Below are 24,131 nucleotides of genomic sequence, written 5' to 3'. Positions count from 1 at the left end.
TCCTATATTGCTGGAAGTTAAATGGAAAATTCGTAGTACAAAGGCCAGCTAATAGATGGATTACAGCTGACAAGTGTAGTCAGACTGTATTGACATAAGTTTAGGTTAGAGAGAAATAACTGCAATTATTCTGCAATCGCAGATCTTTGTATAAAATATTACCCTAGTTATAGATAGTGTGTGTGTACTCATTTTTCTGTGGGAGACAGAGGAACAATGACCTTGTCGTTAGGGTGCTAGCCGGGGCGTGGGAGACCTGGCTTCAGGGCTTGCGCTGCTAGCTGAGTGCAGGCTTCAGCATGTCATAGTCCCAGATGCACTTATCAACATGAGGATAACAGTATAGTCCTGTCTCATGGGAGTGTTGTGGAGAAAGATCTGTTACAGATCTTCAGGCCCTCAGACACTGCGTTTGTACAAGGTTTATAAATATTTTGGAAGATGGATAATACCTGGTGTTAATACCTATTACTGAAACTGCTTGGCTTCCTCCTAAAAAAGGATGCTTATTAGAATGGGAGTAGATGCAAGGAATTAATTGTTACTCAGCCATTCTTTAACACTTAGGCTTTTACTGAAGTTTTGAAGGGAGGTGCAAGGAGTTCCTGCATTTGATGTAACTCTGATTGTATGCAGTATTTTATTTATTTTGCAATTTGAAGTTAAGTTTTCAGTGGCCTCCTTTGGGACATTACCAGAAGACAGCCCTGTTACATCTATGACGTTAGCATTTACATCTGTTAGCGCTACCGTTAATTATGGCAAATTCCAAGACTTTCCGTGGTCATGGGATTTCATTCACGGTGTCTTTCCAGGACAGCAAGGCTTCAGGTGAATATGCCGCAAGTAACTTCTTCTCTGTTGCAGGTGTCGAGAGGGCTTTCTTGGAGAGTACTGTCAGCACAGAAACCCCTGTGAAAGCAATACCTGTAAGAACGGGGGAACTTGTGAAACTACGCCTGTGATAGGAAAGGCTACCTGCAAATGTGCTCCAGGGTTCACGGGAGAGGATTGTCAATACTCTGAATCCCACCGCTGCTACGTGTCCCAGCCCTGCCTGAACGGAGGAACTTGTCATCCCCACAGCCAGGATACATATGAGTGTGTCTGTCCTCCAGGTTACACAGGTGGGGTTCTGCCTTTGTACCTTCAGACTCCCTCCTTTGTGAATTAATTCATCTTGGAATGTTCTGGAGCAGTCATAATACACTCTCAAATTTACTAGCTCCAGCACAGGAAATAAGAAGTCGTCGTCTAAACAACTTCATGACCAAAAAAAGCAAAGGGGGGGTAGGGAATCAAACTCCATACCCTTTACGCATAAGCAGAAAGATATTTAGATCTTGTGAGGTTCTCCATGTGGGAAAACTGAGTGCAGAAGCTACTCTGGAGTAGCTATTACGCTTCGAATTCAGAGTCTACCTTCTGGAAAAGTTGAAGTAAACATGCCAGCAAAATCTTTCTATGGGAAAACTAGGATTGAGTGCCTGAGGGGAAGCATGGAAACTCACTCTTTTCTTTCTTGAAGGGAATGTAGAAGAAGAGTGACTGTCAGTGTGTAGTATGATTTCAGGTCATGGGTTCTTTTTATAAATTACAACATTCTGTATTTGCTGTTACCCTGTAAATAAAATGACTTCATACTGTAACCACAAATTGATTTTTGTTTCAAATATAATACTGTAAAATGCAGACATAATTTTTCCTGTAATAAGTTTAAGATTTAGTACATCAATCTCTTGAGGTAGCATGAAGGAAATACTGTTTTCCATAGAAATAACTTTTTGTTAATGGAGTGCTTTGTCTTGATCCTACAGGAAAGGATTGCCAGTGGATTGATGCCTGTACATCTCAACCTTGTGCCAACGGAAGTACATGTACTGTATCTGGAAATAAGTTCTCCTGCATCTGTCTGTCTGGCTACACTGGCCAGAAGTGTGAGATAGATGTGAATGAATGTGCCACACCAGGCCTTTGTCAACACGGTGGGACCTGTGTCAATTTGCCTGGTTCCTACCGCTGCCAATGCAAGCCAGGCTATACAGGGCATCGTTGTGAGAGCATATACATGCCCTGTTCCCCATCACCCTGTATGAATGGAGGAACTTGTCATCAAACAAGTGACTTCACCTTTGAGTGCAACTGTCTGCCAGGTAAATGGTGCTTCTTCAAAGTGCTTGGTTTTGTAGTCCTGCCACTGCATTCCTGCCTGTGTGCTTCTGAAAACTTATCTTGGAGTTTGTGTGATACTGGTGTAATGTAACCCTGAAGGGAGAAATTGCATCAAGGCAGGAAGCTCTGCTAGGATGTTAACTTCTGAGTGTCAGGATTTCATTATGTGGAAGGGAAGAAAAGGGAACAAGGCTAGAAATGTCAGGTTTCTTTGTGGAATGCAATTAGAGGCAGAAAATCAAATAGGTAGGAACTATGAGGTAGATTCAAGGAAATTAGGGCGGTATCTCATGATGCCCATTTGGAATACCAAATTCCATAAATATATAAAATAAACCCTTATAAATACATGGTTTTGTGTCAGTAAAGGCCACAGTTAATTTTAGTGCTTGAATGAAGATGAATGTCTTTTTCCTTCTGTCTTTACTCTTAAAACATGTTGGTTTCTATTCCCTTCCTTTTTCTTCTCTAGTTCCACCAGATCTTATGAGATATCATTCCCAACTCACCATACCCTTTTTGTCCTCTAATACCTCCAGATAAATTATGCTTGCTTGTTTTCTGATGCTGTTAGCTGCTCTGAGTTAATCTGCAGCAGGGGTGACATGCTTACTCAGGATGATGGGCTGTATTGGTTTTGTGTGTCAAGCTGGGCTCCAATCACCAAGGCATCTGTCTCTACAAATTACCATATGTCACCTAGTTGGGACCCTGGTGGTCTCATCCTGTCCTGCTCCTCCCCATCCACTTGTCATACTGACCTCAGGGCAGTACACGTTGTCTTTGCGCATCAGGTTTTATTTTTTCAGGCTGCTATTTTTTTACTGAGTGATTCAGTCCATGGGAAACTGATTGTTTGGAAATGCTTTTGACTAGACTTCCTACTTAAGTGTATTGCAGTTTGGCACATGAACACTTGGTGTGTGGTAATCTAGAAAAGTAAATTCTTTTCCCTTAAGCATTTCTCTGTTGTTATTTATGTGAAAGATGTAGCTGCTGTATACTGCTTAGGATGAATGCAGAGTGACTGCGTTCTCATGAGGATCACCTGGAGTCATAGGTATCTGTGGAAAGAGCATTTAGAACTTGTGAAGAATACTCTCTTTCTAAAGACCTTTGCATTGAAGTGTTGGTTCAAATGACCTTGAACATACATTGCCAACCTTAGCTAGTGCCTGCACAACAACTTTTTGGGTTGTCTGGGCAAGCATGTGACTTTGAAGAATTTAGGAAAGTTATCTTAAAATAGAAGGTTGTATCATGTTTATTTTTGTGTGAAAGCAACCATTTCTAACTATGCTTGAAGAAACAGTGCTTGTACTTATGATATCTTTGAAAATGCCATATCTTAACTAACAGTTGCTCTCAGGGAATTTACTGCTTTTCTGCTATGCACCTTTTTAAAAGGAAATTGCAGACTAAGTAGCTCTGGATTAACAGGCATGATCTGAAATTTAGAATTTTCTTAAAGTCAGGTCTGCTGAGCCATTTTAAGGAGTTTAGGATCTCATGCAGAAGCAGTGTGATGGGAAGAAGAGGGGAAGATCAAGTTTGAAGGACTTGATCCTTTAAAGCTGATAAGTTTGTGTTCATGACTCTTACAGGGGCACGAGACTGGGTAGGAGCACATTTTCCCTTAGACAAGCGTGTGGGCTGGCTAAACTACGGTCAGGAAATGAAAATGAGATTACTATAGTAACAGTTAGACACCCACACTGCTCACACACGTTTTGGGTTATTAGCTGCTTTTTTGGACTTGTTACACAATGTGTATAGTGGGGGTGAGTTAATGCGGCTTTGAGAGCCTTCGCTTCTGTATTTCCTGTATTTGTTTAAGTTGGCAATGTTGTTTTGCTAGCTTGATTTTTTTTTTTAAACTAGTCGTTTGAAAAAGAGCAAAAAAAGAGGTTGGAGAGGCAAAAATGCTTACATTAAACCCTTTGATAAAGGCAAGGCATCCAGCCATTTCTTCTCCCTTAACAGTGAAGCATGCAGCACAAAATTTCTGAAGTGTTGGAAAGGGTTCTGTCTGGGAAGGAAAGGTCAACAGAGGGAGAAGAGAAATTGTGGTCTGTTGCGCCCATGGAAGATGAGAACAAGGTCTGCTCATCTGGAAGAGAGTGCCAAGAGTATTGACTAGAAATTCCTCTTTAGACTCCTTCTCTAAATTGGAGCAATGCCGATAGTACTGTGACTATAATTGGAATTGCTCTAGCCCTTCCTTCTGGACTGCCTAGAGATGTTACCATAGCTCAGCGTAGAGGCAGGAGTCAGTTACATCATAAACTGCTGGAATGGTTTTTGATATGATTTTGTATCTTATGACCTGTGAAACTGCTTTGAAGAAACTGACTGTGCCCAAGCAACAATTTAAGCATAATCAGGTTACTCCTGGACTGGCCCCAGAATAAGTTCTTGTTTCCTGTAGATGTTTTCTTCTTTGCTTTTGAGTGAATTTCAATTTTTGTAAATATAGATAGATGAGAATGAGAGCTTGAAAATATGGAAAAAGCCTACAGCCTGGGGTTACACATCACAGCAGCTTCTTCTACTTAGTGCAAGCACTGTTTACTAGTGCAAGTACTGTTTATCCACAGTGTAGTCAAGCTGCTATTTTAAATTCTCAGGTTCCCATTTAACTTGTGGATTTACACAAACAAATCTTGCATTAGGTAATTCATGAAGTCATGTGTTAGAAAAGGTCAGCATTTGGTGGCAAGTGTAAGTGAAGAGTTATAATTACTGTTGGTATTATATCTGTATGAATGGTAACTTATTTTCCATCCATCTGGTGTAATAATTTTTCCTCTGGGCTTTGATTTAGATAAAAAGATTGCAGACAAGTGAGCATGTTAGGTCAATCATAACAGATAGTTGTAGTAAAAAAAAAAAAAGGCAAAAAACAAAAACACCCAAAACAAAATAAAAAACCACCCCAACCATCTGTGAAAGAGACTTAACCTGAAGCATTAGCAACTCCTTTAAATAGAAGGATGAGCTCGTAGTTATAAATATTTGACAAAAAAAGAGTTCATTTGGCAACTAACCTTTAATGGAATGTTGAACAAGTCAATAGAGGAAGTCCTTAGCTGGGAAAGTGATTATTCATTGTTATCCATCAAAATAATTACCCATTAACTAAGATAAGGACCCTAGAGAATTCCAAGGGCTTGTTCAGGAAACGATCTGTCAGGCTGGAGCAGGCTGTTTATGAGAGCTGGAACACTTCCTGGGAAGAGGAAGTAACCTCACACCGGTTTGTAGCAGACTGTCACAGTGCCCCGCACAGTGAGCATCATTAATGGTGTCTAGCAGACATACAGAATTTCCCGTGGTGGGGAAGACTCTGCTTGCTGAGGTTTAGAGATGAGCTGCGTCCCATGGGGTGTGAGGTTCTGCATGATGGCAGTCTTGGGGTACCAGACAGCGTGCGTTCCTCTCTGCTCCGGGTGAGCTGGCTCTCACGTGGAGCAGCCCATCTCACGTTTCTTCCAAGAAGCTGAACTGTCGGAGTTGCATGCAGGCAACTGCAGTTGGGCACCTGGTATGTAGAAACTTACTTCTCTGTTAAAATGATGCAGGTCAGTTTTAGCATTCTGTGTCGAGATCCCTAATTTCTTGTCAACAGGCCGTAAGTCTGGAAATAACTTGATAGTTTAATTCAGGTATAATTTCCTGTATCCGTACATAATTGGTCCTGCAGAAAGTCTGAGGTGTCATAGGTTGAAATAGGCTAAGGATTAAGATTTGGAAAGAATTGGCTATAGTGCTCTGGAATGGGCTGGAGGTTTCGGATGACATAAGAATAAAGTTTTATCTACATGTATACCTCTGTGTACTAGAGGAGGAACAGCATGCTGTTAACAGTGGGAATGCTCTTCCCCTTGAGGTTTTTATTCCTTAGTTTACTCTGCTTGGAGATTTGGAGCAAAAGTCAGGATATGTATTGCAGACTGTTCTGTTGGAGGGAGAAAGCAAAGTCAACATATGAGTCTCAGCACAGGAGGGAATGGGAAACAGTGTCAGGTGTCCAAATACATCAAACCAGTGAACTCTCTGGCTTTCTGGAAAACAGTCAGGTTATGTAACTACAAAATCAGGTCCTGCAACCCAGCTTAAGTTCATGCTTGTCATGCTCAAATGTAGGTGTGTTGGCCCAGACGACCATGGCTCTAAAGGACCTGTTTTATGAAAGATTGCTAAACTTTATTAGGACAGTTTTATTTGCAAATTAAGCAGATTGCAATATTGTGGTGTAAGTTTGACTTGAAGAGGACACAAAATTCCTGCCATTATAGCTGTAGATGTTCTGAAACTAAGCCAAAGTTGTTCTTCAGAGTAAGACAAATTTAAAGGGAATTTGGGAGTTGGGATGTTACCAAAAATGGAAACTTGTGGGTTTTTCAGCTGTGCACTCAAAATAGTGTCATCTTCACGATTTCAACCCTTCCTGATTCCCTTTCCCTTGGAGATGTCTTTTGACTGAGTACACTTGGCTGTGTGTTATTTCTCTTGAACCATTTACTACACCACATTTTTTTTGTAAGCTCTTTTTTTGTTTCTATTCTACTGTCACTAGTGGTATCCTCCAGCTTTTAGTGTGGGATTAATGGTTTCCTACATTTGCATGAGGTGCTTGAGGACCAGCTCTTAGATGGTAATATCGCTGGTTAAAATGTGAACATGTACAATGGCTTGGTGAGGTTTTAGTATTGGGGTGACTTCCATGGTTTATTATTACTCAAGATCATTGGGGTGCTTTCAATTTGTGTGCACTACAGTGAGATACTTCTAAATAAATGCCTGCTGTCGGGAATTTGTTTACTAGAAAGTAGGGTAGGTCTTCATATTGTCTGAGCCGAAAGGCTAGAAACTTAAACCTTTTGAGTTTGTGGTTCTGGGTGTGTTTCCATGCTGATCACGTTGCTGGCGTGAGTGCCTCTGTGGTCGGTGGGATGATTTTCCTCAAGCCAAAAAGCAAGCTGCTAGGACACCCCTGTGTTTTACAGCTGAGGCTTTGGTCATGCATGGTAGCTTTATACAGTTTTAAATAGTGATCTGATACTAATTGTATTCCTTGGTGGTTGTTCCTCAGCACCTTTTGCCAGGACGGTGCTGCTGTGATGATATGGCTAACCACGTATATTTCCTCTTCATTTTAACGTTCCCTACTGCCATGAAATTTGCAGGCTCTTGGGTGAAGGTGGGAAGGGCTTTGAAGGGAGAGGGTGGTAATACAGGGGTGTCTGTCTTTTTTTTTAATGATGAACCTGTTCTTCTTTGCTGATGGATGCTAATGCACTCGATACAGCTTAGCAACAGCACTCCTCTTTGCTTCTGCCTCTTACCTGTGGTACTGGAGAAGTTCGAGGCAGGAATGCATATGAATCATCTCAAATCTCTTGAGAGTAGTGGTAGTCTGGAGAAGATGCTTCAGAGCTTTACAGTCTGTCTCATCTGCCACACAGCAAGATCTGTGTCAGACCAGATGTTGCTTACAGGGTCTGTGTGACTTGACACAGATGTTATGACAGTGTCTGGAACAGGGCATCAAAAGTAGAGGGGTAAAAGCATAATTTTGGATGAGGGGACTGTGTCATGTTAATATTACATTCCAAAGCAGTGAAAAGCAGAGCTGATGTTTTAAATTAACGCGTGCATTCTGGAATCATTTACTGCATCCACTTGTGCTTTGATAAATAGTGCTCTCATCCAGCAGAAATGGCAGGTTTATTTAATGAAGCATGAAGTAAATCAGCAGGGAAAATCAAGGGGAAGATGGATTATTGACAATTCCCTTCCCTAATGTCCCCACCTCTCCTTATTTGAGAGGAGAGGGAGATCTAGCAAGGATGTTTTGCCAGTGTGGCTACATTCATTAGGAGCCTTGATTTTTCATTGGGGAAGGGTGTCTGGTTTCTTCTGCTTTTCAGTCAGGGCTTAGTGTATAAGCATCGCTTGGGTGGTGGCTGATCTGTTGATTGACTGACTTGTCTAGCACTGCAGAGGGCCAAATTAGGAATTTGGAAGCTCATTTTCAAAGCATAGAAGGTCTTTTTTTGATGTTGCCAAGACACATGAACTATGCAGAGGTATTAATGAAGTGAACACCAGGCGCTCTTTTGCCGTGGGAAGAACTTGTCCTGGGTGTGCTCTAACTGCTGCTTGGTGGGCAGTGATGAGTTTACCTCATAGTAAACTAAATCTCTTGGTCTTCACTTTGTTTGCTTTGAGTGACAGTGCTCATTAGTGACATAAAGAAAAGAATATCCTTGTCTTTTTGGTGGTGAAAACGTATTTGGCCATCTACCCACAACACCAGTGTTGTAACTGTGTAATCTGACCTCCATGCTATCAGCAAAGGCATGCAACGAAGTCTCTGGTCAGCGTGCTACATTGAAGTTCATTAGGATTAGGTTAGCAGGGTAAATCTTGAAAGGAAAAAAAGAAGCGGGGAAGCTGCATGAAGGGTGAATTCTCCTCAAAAGAGTCTGGAAGCCTGTTTCACTGTGCTCTTTTTCTGTTTTGTCCAGGTTTCGAGGGAAGTGTCTGTGGGCACAACGTTGATGACTGCCCAAATCACAACTGCCAAAACGGGGGTATATGTGTGGATGGTGTGAACACGTACAATTGCCGCTGCCCACCGCAATGGACAGGTACGTACTATGGAAAACATTCCTGTATGGGCTGGGCACACTTTACAGTAACAGAATGCAGGACTTCTGGCCTTCATCCAATGTACAATTGAAGTTGAATACGGCTGAATGCAGTTTGCATCTGTGACTTGTTCTGCAGTCTGGGGGCAGATGTCAGTGGAACCCTTAAAAGAAAATTGTTTGCATCAAAGCCACCACAATGGAGGGCAATTTCCCATTGCACCAGGCAGTGTTACAAGCTTGTATGTGCATGGGTTTGACAGACAGGTACTGTGATTCTGGAGCCTCAAGGTAGTGCAATTATCAGAGGTGCACTTTTGCTTGTATGGATTACTTTATAAGAGGATATGTATTATACAAAAGTATAAAGCATGGCTTTGCTATTACAGGTGTGTGCATTCATAGTGCTTTGCTGATACATCCTGGGGGTATTTTTAACCTGGGATAACAATCCTCATGTAGATAGTAGTAATGCTGCTGAAGAACAGGGCAAATCTGAAAGAAGTCATAGGTGGGGGAAAGGGAGGGGAGAGAAGTGTATGTATGGAAGCTTATGTTTTTGCTACCCTTATTTTCCTGCTGTGACTGATTTTTATCTGGAGTTCTCTGACTAGCAAAGCTACTTTTGCTTCGTAAATGAGTCTGCTTTACTCTGAGTCTGTAGGGGGAAAAAGTGTGAATTTCAAGAAAGTGTTATGCATGATGTAAGGAAGCAGCTTACAGGAAATTCAGTGTCATCTTTAGTCACAAAATGTCTCCATACCTCAAAAATAAACAAATACCTCCGGTTTTGGGTTTGTTTTTTTTTTTTTTGAGTCATAGTAGTCATTCTTAGCTGGCACACTTTTCCAGCTGAGTATAGTTTTGCTCTTCTTTCAAAATAATAGGTAAAAAAACAGCCCCAGAACTGGAAAACTGAGGTATGGACTCAATTTGCATTTTTCCTTTCATAAAGTAGATTGGGATACTTGTTTTGGAACTAAGCTTGAACTACCTCCTCAGGTTCTGAAGAACCTTTAGCACATTTTCCTCTGAATCCAGAAATTACTGTGTTTGAAACAAGAATGTCTGTAGTGATTGGTAGTTCAGACAAATGCACCGTGAGGAGTTTGCTAGAGACCAGAGGTTTCATGTTGTTCTAGTTTGTTTTTTTTTTTCCCCCCTCAGCATCATCCACATTATAAACCAGTTGTCATTAACTGCAAAGGAGGCTGCCAGTTATGAACCCTCATTAAATACATTATATATTCTTAAATGAAGTTCAAGCCACATAAGTGAAATGTGCTGCTGCTCACATAGCTTTTTGAAACTAGGTGTAAATAGGAGAAAATGAGTCCTCCCCTTCATGAGCAAGTACCCTTGCTTCTATACTGCTTCTCTCTCTGTATGTCCTTGAAGCCTGCAGAAAGTGAAACCTGCAAAGCAAAACATGAAGAGAGCTTGGGTGTGGAGCCAACAACCCTTTAGTGACCCCTAAAATCTTACTCCATGCCACAGAAATTATAAGCCTCGTTATGGCTTCTAGCATGTCTCAGTATAGATTAATCTCAGGCTTATTCCTGAAGCATAGAGGATATGATGGATCATGACTGTGTACAGTGTGAGTAGATAATCTACAGGGGATTATTTTGCTTTGTAGAGGCATTGTAAACTTAGCTTGGTTTACAGGATTTGGGTGGATGGCTGCTGTCAACTAGGGATTACTTCTGCAACTCACCTGGAGGAGACCTTGGTGGTAATAGGCTGTGATTCTGTTTGCTTTTGTGGTAGATTGTCTCTGATTAACCACTAAAGTTCTTTACAATGCAGTTGTGGTGGTTCCCTCTCTGAACCTCTTATGGGCTCTGACTGACTGGCCTTGAGAAAAATTTAGATGCTTGTTGTGGCCTAGCCTTCTGCCATCTTTCTTCTGTGTGGACAGTCTTTCCAGAAAACCTTGTGTGTGTGAAGGATGCTTCCCTTAGGTGAAACCGTGGAAAGAGAGAGAAACTCCCCAAGCCTTATGTTCCCATGGCTTTCTACAACAATTTAATGGAATGGGCTTTCTAAGAATTTCCCACATTTATGGTGTATTATGGTGAAGTTAAGGTTATCAGTGCAGCAGTGGTTTTAGATGATGGCTTCTCAAGGCCATTGACTTTCTAGACTTCAATGGCAATGGCTGTCTCACGATGGCGATGGAGGTCTGTGTCTGGGGCCTTCTCTATGTTGCTTTGCTTGAAAGCCTGTGCAGTGAAAAGCTCTTGGCCAGCTGGCCTTTAAGAATTCATTTATTTTACCTGTAATATTCCTTTGCCCAATAACTGTATGTGCAAGTTATATCCCATGATGCCCCAAAATCCTGTCCAGCTCCACAGTGAATGCAACCATATGGCACGAGTGGACAAACGTCTTGCAAGTCACCTTAATGCCTCTTGTTCTAATGTGGTCCTGCAGCTCAGCCCGGCAGTGACTCTGCCCTGTCATCGCAGTAGCATTTTCTTAAAAGAAGCTGTTTCTCTGAACGGACTTCAGTCCCTTTCCTGCAGCTTCAATTACAGACCAAGAAGGTGCAGGATAACAGTACATGCCCAGCTTGGAGACATGAGGTGTGACGCTGAGGCAGGGCACAAAATAGGGAAGGTAGGCAGAGGACTGCTAGAATAGATCAGAGAGAGATGGTTTTTTCAATATTAAACTGCAGCTGATGCTGACGGGGGTAAACTACATTTAAAAATGAGTTACTGGGCAATAAGGAAATGTTGTATAAGTGCAGGTCCATCCTTTGCACAAATGTGGTTTATAACATTGTAAATCATCTCTAAGGTAAGTGAAGAGGGGAGAGCTGAGCAAACAACTCTTTCAGAGTCTCTCTTGATAAATACTTAACAGCCCAACAGTGTGGAACTGTGAGAGCGAACACTTCAGGAGATCAAAAGCTTCCAATGAGACCTTGAGTTTAGAGGACGTGTGCAGCTTTAAAACAAAAAAGAGGCCCAAACACACCTGTTTGTAAGTAAATGTCAGCCAAAAATGAAAGGATGTTAAATTTTTTAAAGTTATTAACACTGTAGATGTGCTGTCTTCATAACAGTTCTTCTGCAGTCTTTTCTTTCAAATACTTAAATAATCTGGGAGAAGTTTAAAACTGCAAACAGACCAATTTAGTCTTTATTTAATCTTTGTGCTGTGGATGATGATCTAGCATGTTTGTTAATATAGTCTGTGCTTCATGGCATAGAAAAACCAGTCCCATTCCTTGCTAGAAAAATGAATCAGCTGTACTGCATTCGATTAAGAGTAGTTTTGTGTAAAGTAATATTGAAGCATCCTTTACTGAAATGGAACCTGTCCTATTCCTTTTGGTAACCATCTGCCTCTTGTAATTCCCTGACAGGTGGTAGGTTGGACTACATAACCATGCATTTTTTGAAAAATATTTTTCTGCTTGCTACTAGAATCTAGCTTCTGAGATACTGTTTGCTTTTGGTCTCATTTCCTAACCTCAAAGAGAGCTCACGGCTCCCTTTTTATTGAAGTGCGTGCCTTCTCTTTCTCATTTTGCAGCTTTTTCCGGAAAGATAAAATCTTGCCTTTCAGAAACAATGATGAGAAATTCCTGCTGTCATTAATGTTTTTGTCACCTTCAAAGTTCTCGTATTTCATATGGTTATAATGATTGTCAGCCTTATAAATTTGTAACTGGCAAGACAATCTTGGATGTGTTTTGGTGAAACTGCCCCAGATCTTTCCTGTTGCTGAATGTTAACTGATATTTGTTAGTTTGTTTAAGGATGACTTTATCTTGTCCCAGGCTAAATCCTTTGTCAGAACCAGTGTTTGCTGGGTCCTTCCAAGGCACGATGTTGCAGATGCATAATGAAGCTCACTTTTTCTTGCAAATAGATAAGCGTGTTTTCGTGAAAGACTGAAGTCTATTCCTCTGTGCTTGGCAGACCAGAGAATTTGGTGTGTTTTAAGTGCGATTTGAGTCGAGATTAGCCCAAAATCCTGGCTAATGTCTGTGCCATGTGAAGACCCTGCTTTTATGCTGCTGTTTTGCAGCAGTTGACCCAGCCTGATGGGCTTACTGCGGTCAGAGGAGGAAGGTGTCTCTGCCTTCTGTGCCTGCTCCCAGCCACCCTTCCCCTTCCTCTCAGCAGGCTCTCGTACTTGTGGGAATATGCCACTTTAACTCACTAATCTAGTAAAAAATCCTGTCCAGCTGCTTTTTTTTTTTTTTCTTGTTTGGGGTCAGGAATTAGAATTCACAGAGCAGACTCATGGGTGAGCAGATGCAGAGGAAGTGATGGCAGTCCAGAGCTGTAAAGTTGTGTGGAAGGTTAGGGTGTCCTTCCACAGAACACAGTGAAACAGTCTGAGGATTTAAAGGCAGCTCAGTCATTCCAGATGACAATTCATATAAAGAAACAAAACTTGGTTTCAGATGCACCTATTTACTGCATTGATCTAACCTATGCAGTTTCGTGTCAAGAAAGATGACTTGAGAATTGGGTACCAAAGTGATCAACAATATGAAATGCTGAGAATGCTTTTGTTTTTCTTGACTGAGGAGGGTTCCTACTTTGCTGTGGAAAGTTTGCAGTGTTTCAGAGGATCATCAGGAATCTGTGTTTGGCCCAAATGAACTTTCAGGAATGTTGCACAGCAGAGGTTAAGATTTGTATCCTCCATGGAGTTAAGTCCTTTGCATGGTTTGCTTCTGAAGTGCTGCATATGGGGTTGTGGGATGAGTCTCTGGGTTTGGGGGACACATGATGGCCACACTCGAGTGAGTTTTGGAAGACCTGCATTATAGTGCTTCAGCTTCAGGCTTGGCCTGCTTGCCTCCTTTCACTGTTTCTACCCTGTGGCTGGGAAGGCAAGACTCCCATGGCAGTTGTATTTATTTAGTCTTTGTTTTCCCCTGAAAAGGGGGCTCCAGTGAACTGTGTATTTTAAAATCTAGGAGATCTTTGTCTCAAGGGAAGCACAGTGTGCTAACAGCTGACTCCACCAAATAACTCCAGCATTGAGAGGTAGCTTAAGAAGCAAATGTTTGTCTTGAGCAGAAAAGCTCTTCAGGGAGCAGGGCTGTGCTTTTTAATTAAAATAGCTGTTAGCTTGGTCATATGCTCTTAAACACTAGCACAAGGGTTACTTTTTCTGCAGAGCTTTAGGCAGGAATTTTCAAAGGGGGGAGTTAAGGGTTCGATTAGAGTAATATTTGCTCCATACCTTGGTTTTCTTTGAAAATCCCAGCCTTAAACTCTGGGCAGATGTGACTTCTTTGCTAAGAAGGGAGGATAAACATCGAAAGGCTAATGTTTAACATTTTTATGTAAGACCATATACTCTGGTATTTTGTTTTTTAAAACTTTCTTTGCCAGATACCACTTTCCTCAGCATCTGTGTCACAAAGTATACAGTAACAAGTCATGCTAACTCAGTGTTCAAAAATACTGCCTTGCTGGAATACTTGGAGGCTTGAAATGTAGAGGAACTAACTCTGACATAGGTGACATGGATTGTAAATGTTGGACATGCCAGTCTTTTAAATGATGGAATATACATCCTAGCTACTTTCTATAGGGTATTATTACCTCCAGAGAGCGCTGTCAGGGTCGCACTTTTTTCTGGTTCTGATTGGCATGCACATACATGAAGAGCAGTTTTTATATTGTATTGTATTTGCACATTTACACTTTATATTTACACTAAATTTGCATATTTACACTTTATGTTGTATTGTATTGCTTTATATTAGCACAGGGAGACTGGATCAGACTCCCGTGATAAGTGCAGCCATCTTTCCCAGTGGTGTAGCAATGGTGGACTTCCTGGTGCTTTTCCAGGCTTTATTAAAAAGCATAATAGCCTCTTTGGTACTGGCTGAGATCTGTCTATGCCAGACTTGGCAAGTTGGCTGGTGATTTGCTGTCACTACAGTAGTATCTCCAAGAGACCGCTCTCTGAGAGAGGCCAAGAGGGATTATGATTCTTTTACTTCCGTCATGTTTGAACTGGCAGATACAAAGGGAGCAGGGAGCACGTGGCAGGCTTCAGACCTGGCAGCTCCAAGTCTGAGTGTACAAATGATTTGAAGCATCGGACATAAACAAACTTTATCCTGGATGTTGTTTGTTTCTCTTGTGGTACTTCATTCAAGTGTTGTGCAGAGCAGAGAGATTTCACAGGCATTGAAAGTTACACCATTAGTACTTCATCCCGTATGGATTCTGGAACACTTACCACAACTGCGTGTTCGTTCCGTGCTGCTTTCCATTTCCCAACACCAAGCCTTGGTTAGGGGGTGGCTGTAATAAAACACCTGAGGTATTAACAGCTGAACTGATCTGATGACAGAATGACAGTATCCCATTTAGACCACGCTGCTGCCTCTTCCCTTGTGCCTTTGGTGACTTTCCAGGCCAGCAAATACTCATTGCGATCAAATGTGCCAAAAAAGTCTCTTGCGGAGCTGTCTTTTAAGTTTTCAGTACATCTTGCATGTGTTTGGCACTACAACAATATAGGCTAGACCACGCTGGTGAGGCTGGGTTGGTGGATGTGCACGGTGAGACCAGGCTAATAGCTAACAGTTGTTTAATCTGCAGCTGACTCGTTTCTGGCAGTTTCTGTCCCTTCCCTTGTACTTAGAATGAGGTGATTTGTCTTTGGATAATTACTAAAGATGCGTCGCTGAGATAGCTTGAGCATATGGAGCTTTTATTGTAAGTTTTGGCTCCAACTATTAAATTTTTGCCTTGCAGATCTTTTAACTTGTTAGGTATTTGCCTGGATCACTGGATTTTCCCGAGAAGGTAAAGAGAAGGGCAAAATGGAGAGTAACTTGGTGATGTGTGTTTCCTTTTGATTACTTCTCTATTCTGCTGCTGTCTGCTGTCACTTCACCTACCACTCCCATATTAAACCAGTCTGGTGTTAGTGCATTGCTAATGATTTTTAAGGCATTCAGTGCATTTGTATTACTGCCTCTGAAGAGCTTTGTCAGGACTGCCCTCTCTACCCAGTAGTCTGTGATCAGTGATTTAGGGCAGTATTTAATGGATCAGGGTGTGCATAAGTCTCTTAAAGCCCAGAGTTTTGTATTTGGGGGTTGTAAAATCCCTTGTAAAAGCCCATTAGTTCCACTACATGCTTCCCAGTGTGGTTATGAAATTAAACTCTTCTCTCCACCATGTTAGTCTTCAATAAACACAGATTTTACTCTGCTCACTACAATTGTAAATTCATCTTCAATTGTTCAAATTCTATATTAATCTCTTAAAGTTTATATCTTGGATGGCATTTGGCATTGCCCAAGACACAGTAGGTCTATTAAAAACAAAACCCAGCACCTGAGGTTTGGGAATGGTCGCTACTGCTTTGCTACTCTGTAGTTCTGTATTTCAAATGGCAGAAAGATGCTGTGAGATCCTGGGGAAGGAGCACTTTTTTGAGGGCTATGATGCCTCTCACTTCCTCATAAAACTCCTGCAAGGGAAAAAATATTTGGCTTCAGCCTTGTTTCAGGGAAGACTACTGTAATACTTAAGCAGGGAAGACCTTTACTAAACACACATGCAACTGGGGGCACTTTTTGCAGAGGTAAACAGTGTAGTCCTTTGAATTCTGTGTGTGCCTGAAGCCATCCTTGGAGCTGAAAGCAGCAGTTGCATTCATTGGATTGCCTGCAGGAAGCTGTGGAGATGGCTTTGTCAGAGAGTCTGGAATTTGGATGTGATCTGGACATCGCGCTTAAGATCCCCTTCAGTATTACCTGCTTATTGCTCTGGATGTTCTTGTCTGTATAAAGATGTCACCTCTTTCAGAGAATTTTGAAGTTCTTTTCATTGAAATACCTTGTGTTGATAAAGCAAGTTATATAAATGAACAAATACTTTCTTTTGTATACTTTCCATGTGCTGTATCTTCCCCGTAGTAGCTGTTGTATTATACTTTCTATAATCTGTCTTTCTCCCTTTGTGGGTAACAGTTGCTTTGTAAGTCTTTTATTAAATTCTTCTCTCCATTGGTTTGTCAGACTCTGAACCCTACCCCTTTTCAGTGTCTTTATTAAGAGGTGGTGGCTTAAATACAGCAAAATGTATTCCAGACTGAGGCTTTGCCATTGCTATTATACAACAACTGTTTGCATTAGTTATTCTTCCTTGTAGTCAAATGTCTTGTCAGTGATGTTTATTTTGTTGATTAAAGCTGTGATTGAGTGGAGGTCCCCACTGAACACTTCCAGGGAAGCTGAGTCTTTCCTCAAGGAGTGCCTAACTGAAACCTTCTGCAACAAGTCTGTTTGCTTTTGTATTTTACTTGGCCTTGGTGCATCAAGCATTGTCTGCTATTGCACTGCCCAGCAGACTCGCTTGGTTGAATCTGTCTGAAATTCCCTGGCTTTCTATTAGATAATATAAATATTTTGTTAAAGATATTACTGCCTACTGTTCATCTTCTTCGAGGCCACTAATTAAATGCTTCAGTGCCTGTATGCATTCATTAATTGTAACTTAGTTTTTTCAGGGAATATGGATAATTCTGTGGGTTAAAGATTAATTATATGTTCCTTACAAATACACAACTCAAAAATGTGGGGGCTAAAGTATTTTTCACAAACACCATTTTACTAGAAGGCCTGATGGTTCCATGCAATTTTTCCTTTTTTCCATTTGCTGAGGAGACTCACACAGCAACTTGAGGAAACTGAGCTTTGGCCTCACTGACCAACATGGGTTGGGTTACACTGTTTTCCTTGTGTTACAAGAGAGACCTGGACAGAGAAATGTCCTTCCCCAGCCAGATGTGGCCTGCCAGCCAGCATCCTGAATATACACACTGGTGGTTAGAGAAGGGAAGAAACTGCATGGTTCCGTGCAGTGTGGCACTGCTGACCTTCTGTCACAATTAGATTCGGTCGTTTATACAAATACTGTTTCTTATCTCTTAGCCTGTTCTTGAGCCTTGATAAGATGCTGTTCACCTTCTCACTTGGTAGTCCTTTGAAAGGTGGAGAAAAAAACGTAAACAGTTCCAATGAGCCATCTATAGCTACACTGATTATATATATAAAAAAAACAAAACAAAACAAAAAAACCCATACAATAATCTTTGGAATACTTTGTGAATTAAATTACTCTTTCAGAGAGTTTCTGTCTAGGTCTGGTCTATAACTTCCCAGATAGCCCTTTCAAGACAGCTAGAGAGCTCTTCCTTGTGTACTGGAGTGCTAGTCTGAGATAAGTGGCAAACTTCTGGTGGGGTACTGAGAGGATGGAGGTGTAAGAGCTTCTTGAAACCTGATGCTCCTCTTCCAGTGAGTCTCTTAGGACCAGTTTGTGATTCTTGCTGGATTATTCTTCCCTTCCAGTATCACGAAACTTTTAAGATAATCTGACTTCCAGTTCAGTCTGAGTCCAGTGTTGTCGTGGTTGTGATTGTGAGAGAAATGAACATTGCTGTCTCCTCCCAGCTCATTTTCAAGGAACTGATTTTTTTTTTTTTCAAGCCACAGAACACTTCTTTGCATCCTTTGTCCTACTAGATGTTTTTAGTGCTTAAACTGCGTGTCAGATCTCCTCTCAGGAGCTTTAGCCTCTGGTACTCCAGCTGTGCATCAGCAGTCTTTCCTGCTGGGGAGCTGTTAAGTGGCCAAGAAAACTTTCTCCTTTGGCAGAGCAGACTTTCCATAAAGATGAAGACCTCTAATTGAACCAGCTGAAGGTCCTGCATTCATCTGCAGGACCAGTGCTGTTGGAATTGGGGTTTATGCAAAGCCTCTATGGTTCAATAGGATCAGCTTTTGGAGGTACCTGTTGCTGCTTCCCAGGGTGACTGTTTTGATTTCTTATTTGCTCAAGCTAATGCTCTGCTTTTTCAGGGCAGGATTGTACTTATGTGCTATCTGCCTTACCTTTATACAGGCTTTATTTTCTTTTTAACATAAAGACCTCCAGGAGAAGGGGCTGGTTTTCTCATCAATTAAATCTGGTACAACTACTTGAGGGCCTTGAACCACTGTATCCTGTGTGCCTAAAGAGGAGCTCCTGGAGTTCAGATCCAGTTCCTGCTGGTCTGAAAACAGGAGCAATCAAAGCAGCAAATGTCTGCCTTACTCCATGTGGCTTTTCTGAGGGGAAATATGCAGGAAGTAACTTAGTTTCATAGTGGGCAAAAAGTGCTAAGAATTGAAGGCTGTTCCCTTTTTCTACTTCTAGTTTTCAGTTTTGAAATACCACATGGACTAGCTGTTTACTTTGTACAAGGTCACTTAGAACCTGAGTCGGCATTTTGCTGATTTGCCAGGCTCTGCAAATATCAAGGTCAGGTTAGGCTTTTATTAGCTTCTTGGAGTAATTTGTGTTTCCTTTCTTGTTGTCTTTTATATAAATGTTTCTACATTTCCATTAAAATATTGTACAGTTAATGTATTCTTGCCTTCACTAGTTCACCCTATATTTACTATGTTTCTTTTAGAAATGTAATTGAAACTAGCAAGACCACAATAAAAGAAATACCTACAGAAACTTATGGCTAAATGAATTAACATTTAGCTGAAGTGGTTGTGGCTTTCAGAAGCACTAGGGTTATGAAGATGTGTACTACACTGTACAATTCAAAATTAAGTTTGTACTTGGAAGTTGAATTTCAGTTCTGTAAATGAAAGTCTTGATTCTTAAAACTTAACAAGCAGGAAAGAAGCGTACCAAGTACATTGCTACAAATAAATATACTTGGTTCAGTTAAAATTAAGTCAAAGCAGCATCCCTTAAGTAAACTGTTTCAGAGCTCTTTTGTCTCATTTGATTTAAATCTACCAAACCTGGCAGTGAGAAGTCTTGTGCAGAATATTCATTGAGAAGTTTTAGAATTGAATCATGTTTTATGTCTGATGCTGAAAGCAACTTCTGTCTCTGCTGTGAAGTCGTCATTCAGGAAGGTCCCAGGACAGATACTACATTGGAGACCTAGGTCGCTAGCAACATAAGCATCAAATCCTTTCTTTGGGCAGGTGCTGCCAAGTATTCATCTATTTCTCTCATTTGCAAAGAGTTGAAGTCTCTACTGAGGGCACATTAGCCCTTTCGGGAGGATGAGAAGTTGGGGCCATCCTGCAGTCCCACTAAGAATTAAGTGATTCTGCTGCTTTGAGGGAGGGCAGCCTTGAAAGTCATTTACAAGTGTGTGTGCTGGTTTCTGGGTGGAACCCAACAAAAGAACCCAAACACCAGCAACAAAAAAAACCCAAACCCACACCTTCCAAAAACCTGTGTGGAAGAACTGCAATACTGACCATTAAACCTGTGTTGCTAACACCTAAAGATTCAAAACCACCATATAAGCAACCATAGCATATCTAGAAAAGCCCAAACCTCACCAAACCACCTCACATAAAAACCCTTTATTTCTGTTTTGAAGATGCTGGGCTACAGCATGTGTTTCCCAGCCACTCAAGCCCCACTTCAGCAATAAGGGCTCAAGCATTTTCAGTGAACTTCAAATTGCTTTACATTCTTGCCAATTCATCAGCTCCAGTTAAGAAATGAGCATGCCGTGGACTTTAGTCTGGGATTTGTAGTGTTTTAAAACATAGTTCCAAAATCTTTCAAAAAACTATTACACTTAGATCGCCTAATGGTGATGAGACTGAGTACTTGTTAATATAGTTAAATTGATATGCTCTGCTTGCCGTATGTTGCTTTCGATTCCTATACTTCTGCCCAGAAGTTGAGTCTGGATTTAAATTATAACTTCAATAAAGAACAAGTTTTTTTCATTAAAATACACAATAGTAAAATGCAATAGTTAATTGCTCATTTATGCCTCTCATCTATTGATTTGAATTTCCTTTGTTTTTAAAACAAACTGCATTAAGATGGAGCTGTGTTTGATTCATATTCATAATTAAATACAAATATGATTGTGATTTAGTAGCTGCAAAAGGAGCATTAAACATCTCAAGCTATGCGAAGATCAAATTTAAGGAGCTCAAACGTGCTATGTTCTTGAAATACAGTTGAATTGCTTGGTGAAACTTAAGCTCAGCTTTTTTCCTCCTCTTGTGGAGACATTCATATACTTTTTAAAAGTTCAATTCATTTTAGGGCTGTGGAAATATGGAATAGCCTAGGACACAGGGTTATTGCAAGGACATCAGTGAAGTCACTTGGTACTGTCCTTTCTAGAAGTGGAGAGTTAGTGCTAGAAAAAAAAAAAAATCCTAAGTGTTCATATTACTAGTAACACTTGAAATGGGAAGTTAAAAACAAACCTAGAGAGTTTATATGGGGGAGTAGTTTGGTGATCTTTGCTTTAAAAACAAAAACAAAACAAAAAAACCCAACAACAACAAACAAACAAAACCAAACAAATCACACAAAAAAACCCCACAAAATGTTATATTTCAGGAGTTCTGTTCAGCCACTCACAAGGCAAGTGATTTTGAGAGGCATAACAAGCCGGAGCCGTGTGGCAACTTTGATGCTGGAAGCTGTTCATGCTTTAGTGATACTGAGCTTAAATTGGCCGCCGTCAAAAGGAGGATGTGAATGCTGCAAGAACGCTTCTGCAAAACAATTACGCTATGGATGAGTGTTCGTCAGAGAGGACGTTCTTTGATCTGGGTTGGGCCCCCTCCAAGAAAAGAAGGAAAATCACTTTTATAATAAGCAAATAACGTCTTGGTTATTTTGTTAAAAGGAAGTCAATTGTGTTAGTGGTGAGATATGCACAACTACTAGGAACCAGTCTGAGATAACTGACTCTTTTCAGTTTGGTTACTGATAAACTAATATCGAAAGCTTAATGAACAAACAACTTCTATTATGACAAATGCATGGGTTTGTTTTTTCATAATATAGAGAGCTATGTTTTGCAGATAACAGTATGAAGTGTTAGATTTTCCCCCCAACTGTTTTACTAAGTAAACTGGGATGTGAGGATTAATCCTGAAAACTCTTATATGTTTATTATCACTGTTAAAATTTTATTATGTTTTTTTCAAGTGATAAAATCCTTCTTTTGAAGTAGTCCTGGTGGAGGAAGGAATACATGTACATAACAAAATCAGTTTGTGCAAGTTTGGTTGGTGGGGGGTTTTCTTGGTTGTTTATTTTTGGTGGTTTGTTGTTTTGGTTTTTTTTTTTTTTAATAATTTTATTTCTTTGCCACTAAGGGAAAAAAATCTAGAGCTCACAGGACCAAAGGCTAAGTACTTTGAAAACAAAAGGAATCGTGGTTTGGGTACAGTAGATGGAGATGGTTAAGACGGAACATTTTTACATTCCTGCCAACAATAAATGTTTCAGTTCTGTGTGTTGGAGGAGGGTGTGTGTGCACTTGCACATAATTTCTGAGCCATTAATGAACAAGGTTACTGTTAAGCAGCATCTAGTAAGTATTTTTAAATTGGCAAACCTGAATGAACTGGAGCCCAGGCAAATCAGCAGGGAAGATCTGTGGCCTGCTCTTTAATTTTTTATTCTTGGAACACAGGGGGAATTCCAGGCAAACGTAAGTGTGCAGCTGATGCTGTAGTTGGAGATGACAAATAGGTGGATCTTGGTAGTAGCAACACAGTTACTTAGGAGTCTTGACCCAAATAGTGGAAAGCTGCTGCAAGCTAGTGAGGGAGGTGATGATGTCAGCTGCAGGCTGTGGGGGGGGAAAGTCACATCAAACAAATCTAATCTTATTCTCTGATAAAGAGCGATCTTTTGGTGTTATGTACATCATATCAACATTTTAGGAAGGGTGGTAAAAACAAGTTATAAGGAAGTGTTTAAAAAAAAAAAAACAAGCTTTCAGTGCTAGCAAGTTCTTAACGTAACAGAAAGGGGAGAAATAGTTTATCAAAAAGAAGATTGTGGACTGTGACCAGTACTCCGTGGTTGCACATGTGCACCCATATGCCAGCCTGGGAAGAAATTAGCTGGTGCTTAGCCGTTAGGTTTTATCTGTTCAGGAAACTCAAAATAAGATTGAATACTTGAAACTTAAGCTAAACAATTTCAGCTTAAAAGTAAACTATGCAACTTTAATCGGGAAGATGAATAAGTGTTGAAATAAAATATTGATGCAAGTGGTAGGTTCTCCGGATCTTGATGTCAAAGCAAGATGGATTTGGATAAATAAATATTTTAGTAAATGTTAATTGTAGAGCTTCCGATGGATGTGACTGTGAAATTTAGTATCCCTTGAAACTGATTACCTAGTGGTCCAGTGGTTCTTTTCCTTAAAACTCCCTGAATCAGTGTACATTTGTTTTCTTCCCTCCAATATCTCCAGTCAGTAAAGCATTTTCTTAAAGTATTAATTTTGTTTCTAAAAAAATAACAAAATAAAATTAAAAAAAAAGCAACCAAAAGAACCCTAACTATTGGTGGCTGTCTGTGCAATTACCTGGGGGAATGAAAATGAGTATTTTAGGTAGAAGAGTCTCAAAAACTCTCATCAAGTAATATTCATTGCACAGTTATATAGGAAAGAATGAAGTTCTCACAAGAGTTACTTTGCTGCTGGCCTGTTGACACTGTTTCGGCCAAGATTTCCTTGTGAGACCATCTTCTCTCTTCTTAGTCCCTCTGGCTGCTGCGCAGGCAGACCTTCATTCTTTCTGCTTCTCACATCCTCACAGATGTATCTTCCTATACTGTAGGCTGCCGGCTGGCTCTGACACTATGCCTTTTTAAAGTTATTTACAGTTCAGCTCCTGCTTTGGGGTCATTTAGGGGGGCTAGTTGTCTTTGCCTAATTTGACAACACCATTGTTGGTAGTTCTCAGGCTCGAATGTCTTAGAAATAAGAAGCGGCCATCAAGTTGGACTAGTGTTTCCCTTGGCTGTATTGTCTGTGCAAGAATCTTCTTGTGTCTGAGTGTCTGAACTTTTACTAAACTTGTTTCTTTCTGTGCATCAGGCCAGTTTTGCACTGAAGATGTTGATGAATGCCAGCTCCAGCCCAACGCTTGTCAGAACGGAGGTACCTGCACCAACCACAATGGTGGCTATGCCTGTGTCTGTGTCAATGGTTGGAGTGGGGACGACTGCAGTAAGAACATTGACGATTGCTTCACTGCCTCTTGCGCTAATGGATCTACTTGCATTGATCGAGTGGCTTCTTTTTCATGCATTTGTCCAGAAGGAAAGGCAGGTAAGGGCTGAAAACTTGCATAGGTCTGTCACTTAAGAGAAGATACTTCCTGAAGTTTATGCATTTGCTTGAAGTGGTGTGTTTATTTTATGCACTTTGTGACCAAACCAGGAAGAACAAAAGGAAACACGTGCTGTCCACGAGCAAAGACTTCTTAAACCT

The 24,131-nt window shown here is 40.7% G+C and overlaps 1 protein-coding gene across 2 annotated transcripts in view; it reads left to right on the top strand.

Moving 5' to 3' along the window:
• The window catches only part of NOTCH2 (notch receptor 2), an 87,345-nt gene that overhangs the window by 19,286 nt on the left and 43,928 nt on the right, over positions 1–24,131 (top strand). For both annotated transcript variants that reach the window (XM_064454682.1, XM_064454683.1), the window contains exons 3-6: positions 868–1,127; positions 1,818–2,153; positions 8,706–8,828; positions 23,736–23,969. In XM_064454682.1, the coding sequence (XP_064310752.1) occupies positions 868–1,127; positions 1,818–2,153; positions 8,706–8,828; positions 23,736–23,969 (953 nt within the window). The remainder of the gene's footprint in view (positions 1–867; positions 1,128–1,817; positions 2,154–8,705; positions 8,829–23,735; positions 23,970–24,131) is intronic.

The sequence above is a fragment of the Phalacrocorax carbo genome, chromosome 6 (assembly GCF_963921805.1).
Source record: "Phalacrocorax carbo chromosome 6, bPhaCar2.1, whole genome shotgun sequence".
Taxonomy (NCBI): domain Eukaryota; kingdom Metazoa; phylum Chordata; class Aves; order Suliformes; family Phalacrocoracidae; genus Phalacrocorax; species Phalacrocorax carbo.
This window is presented reverse-complemented; position numbering and strand designations above follow the sequence as displayed.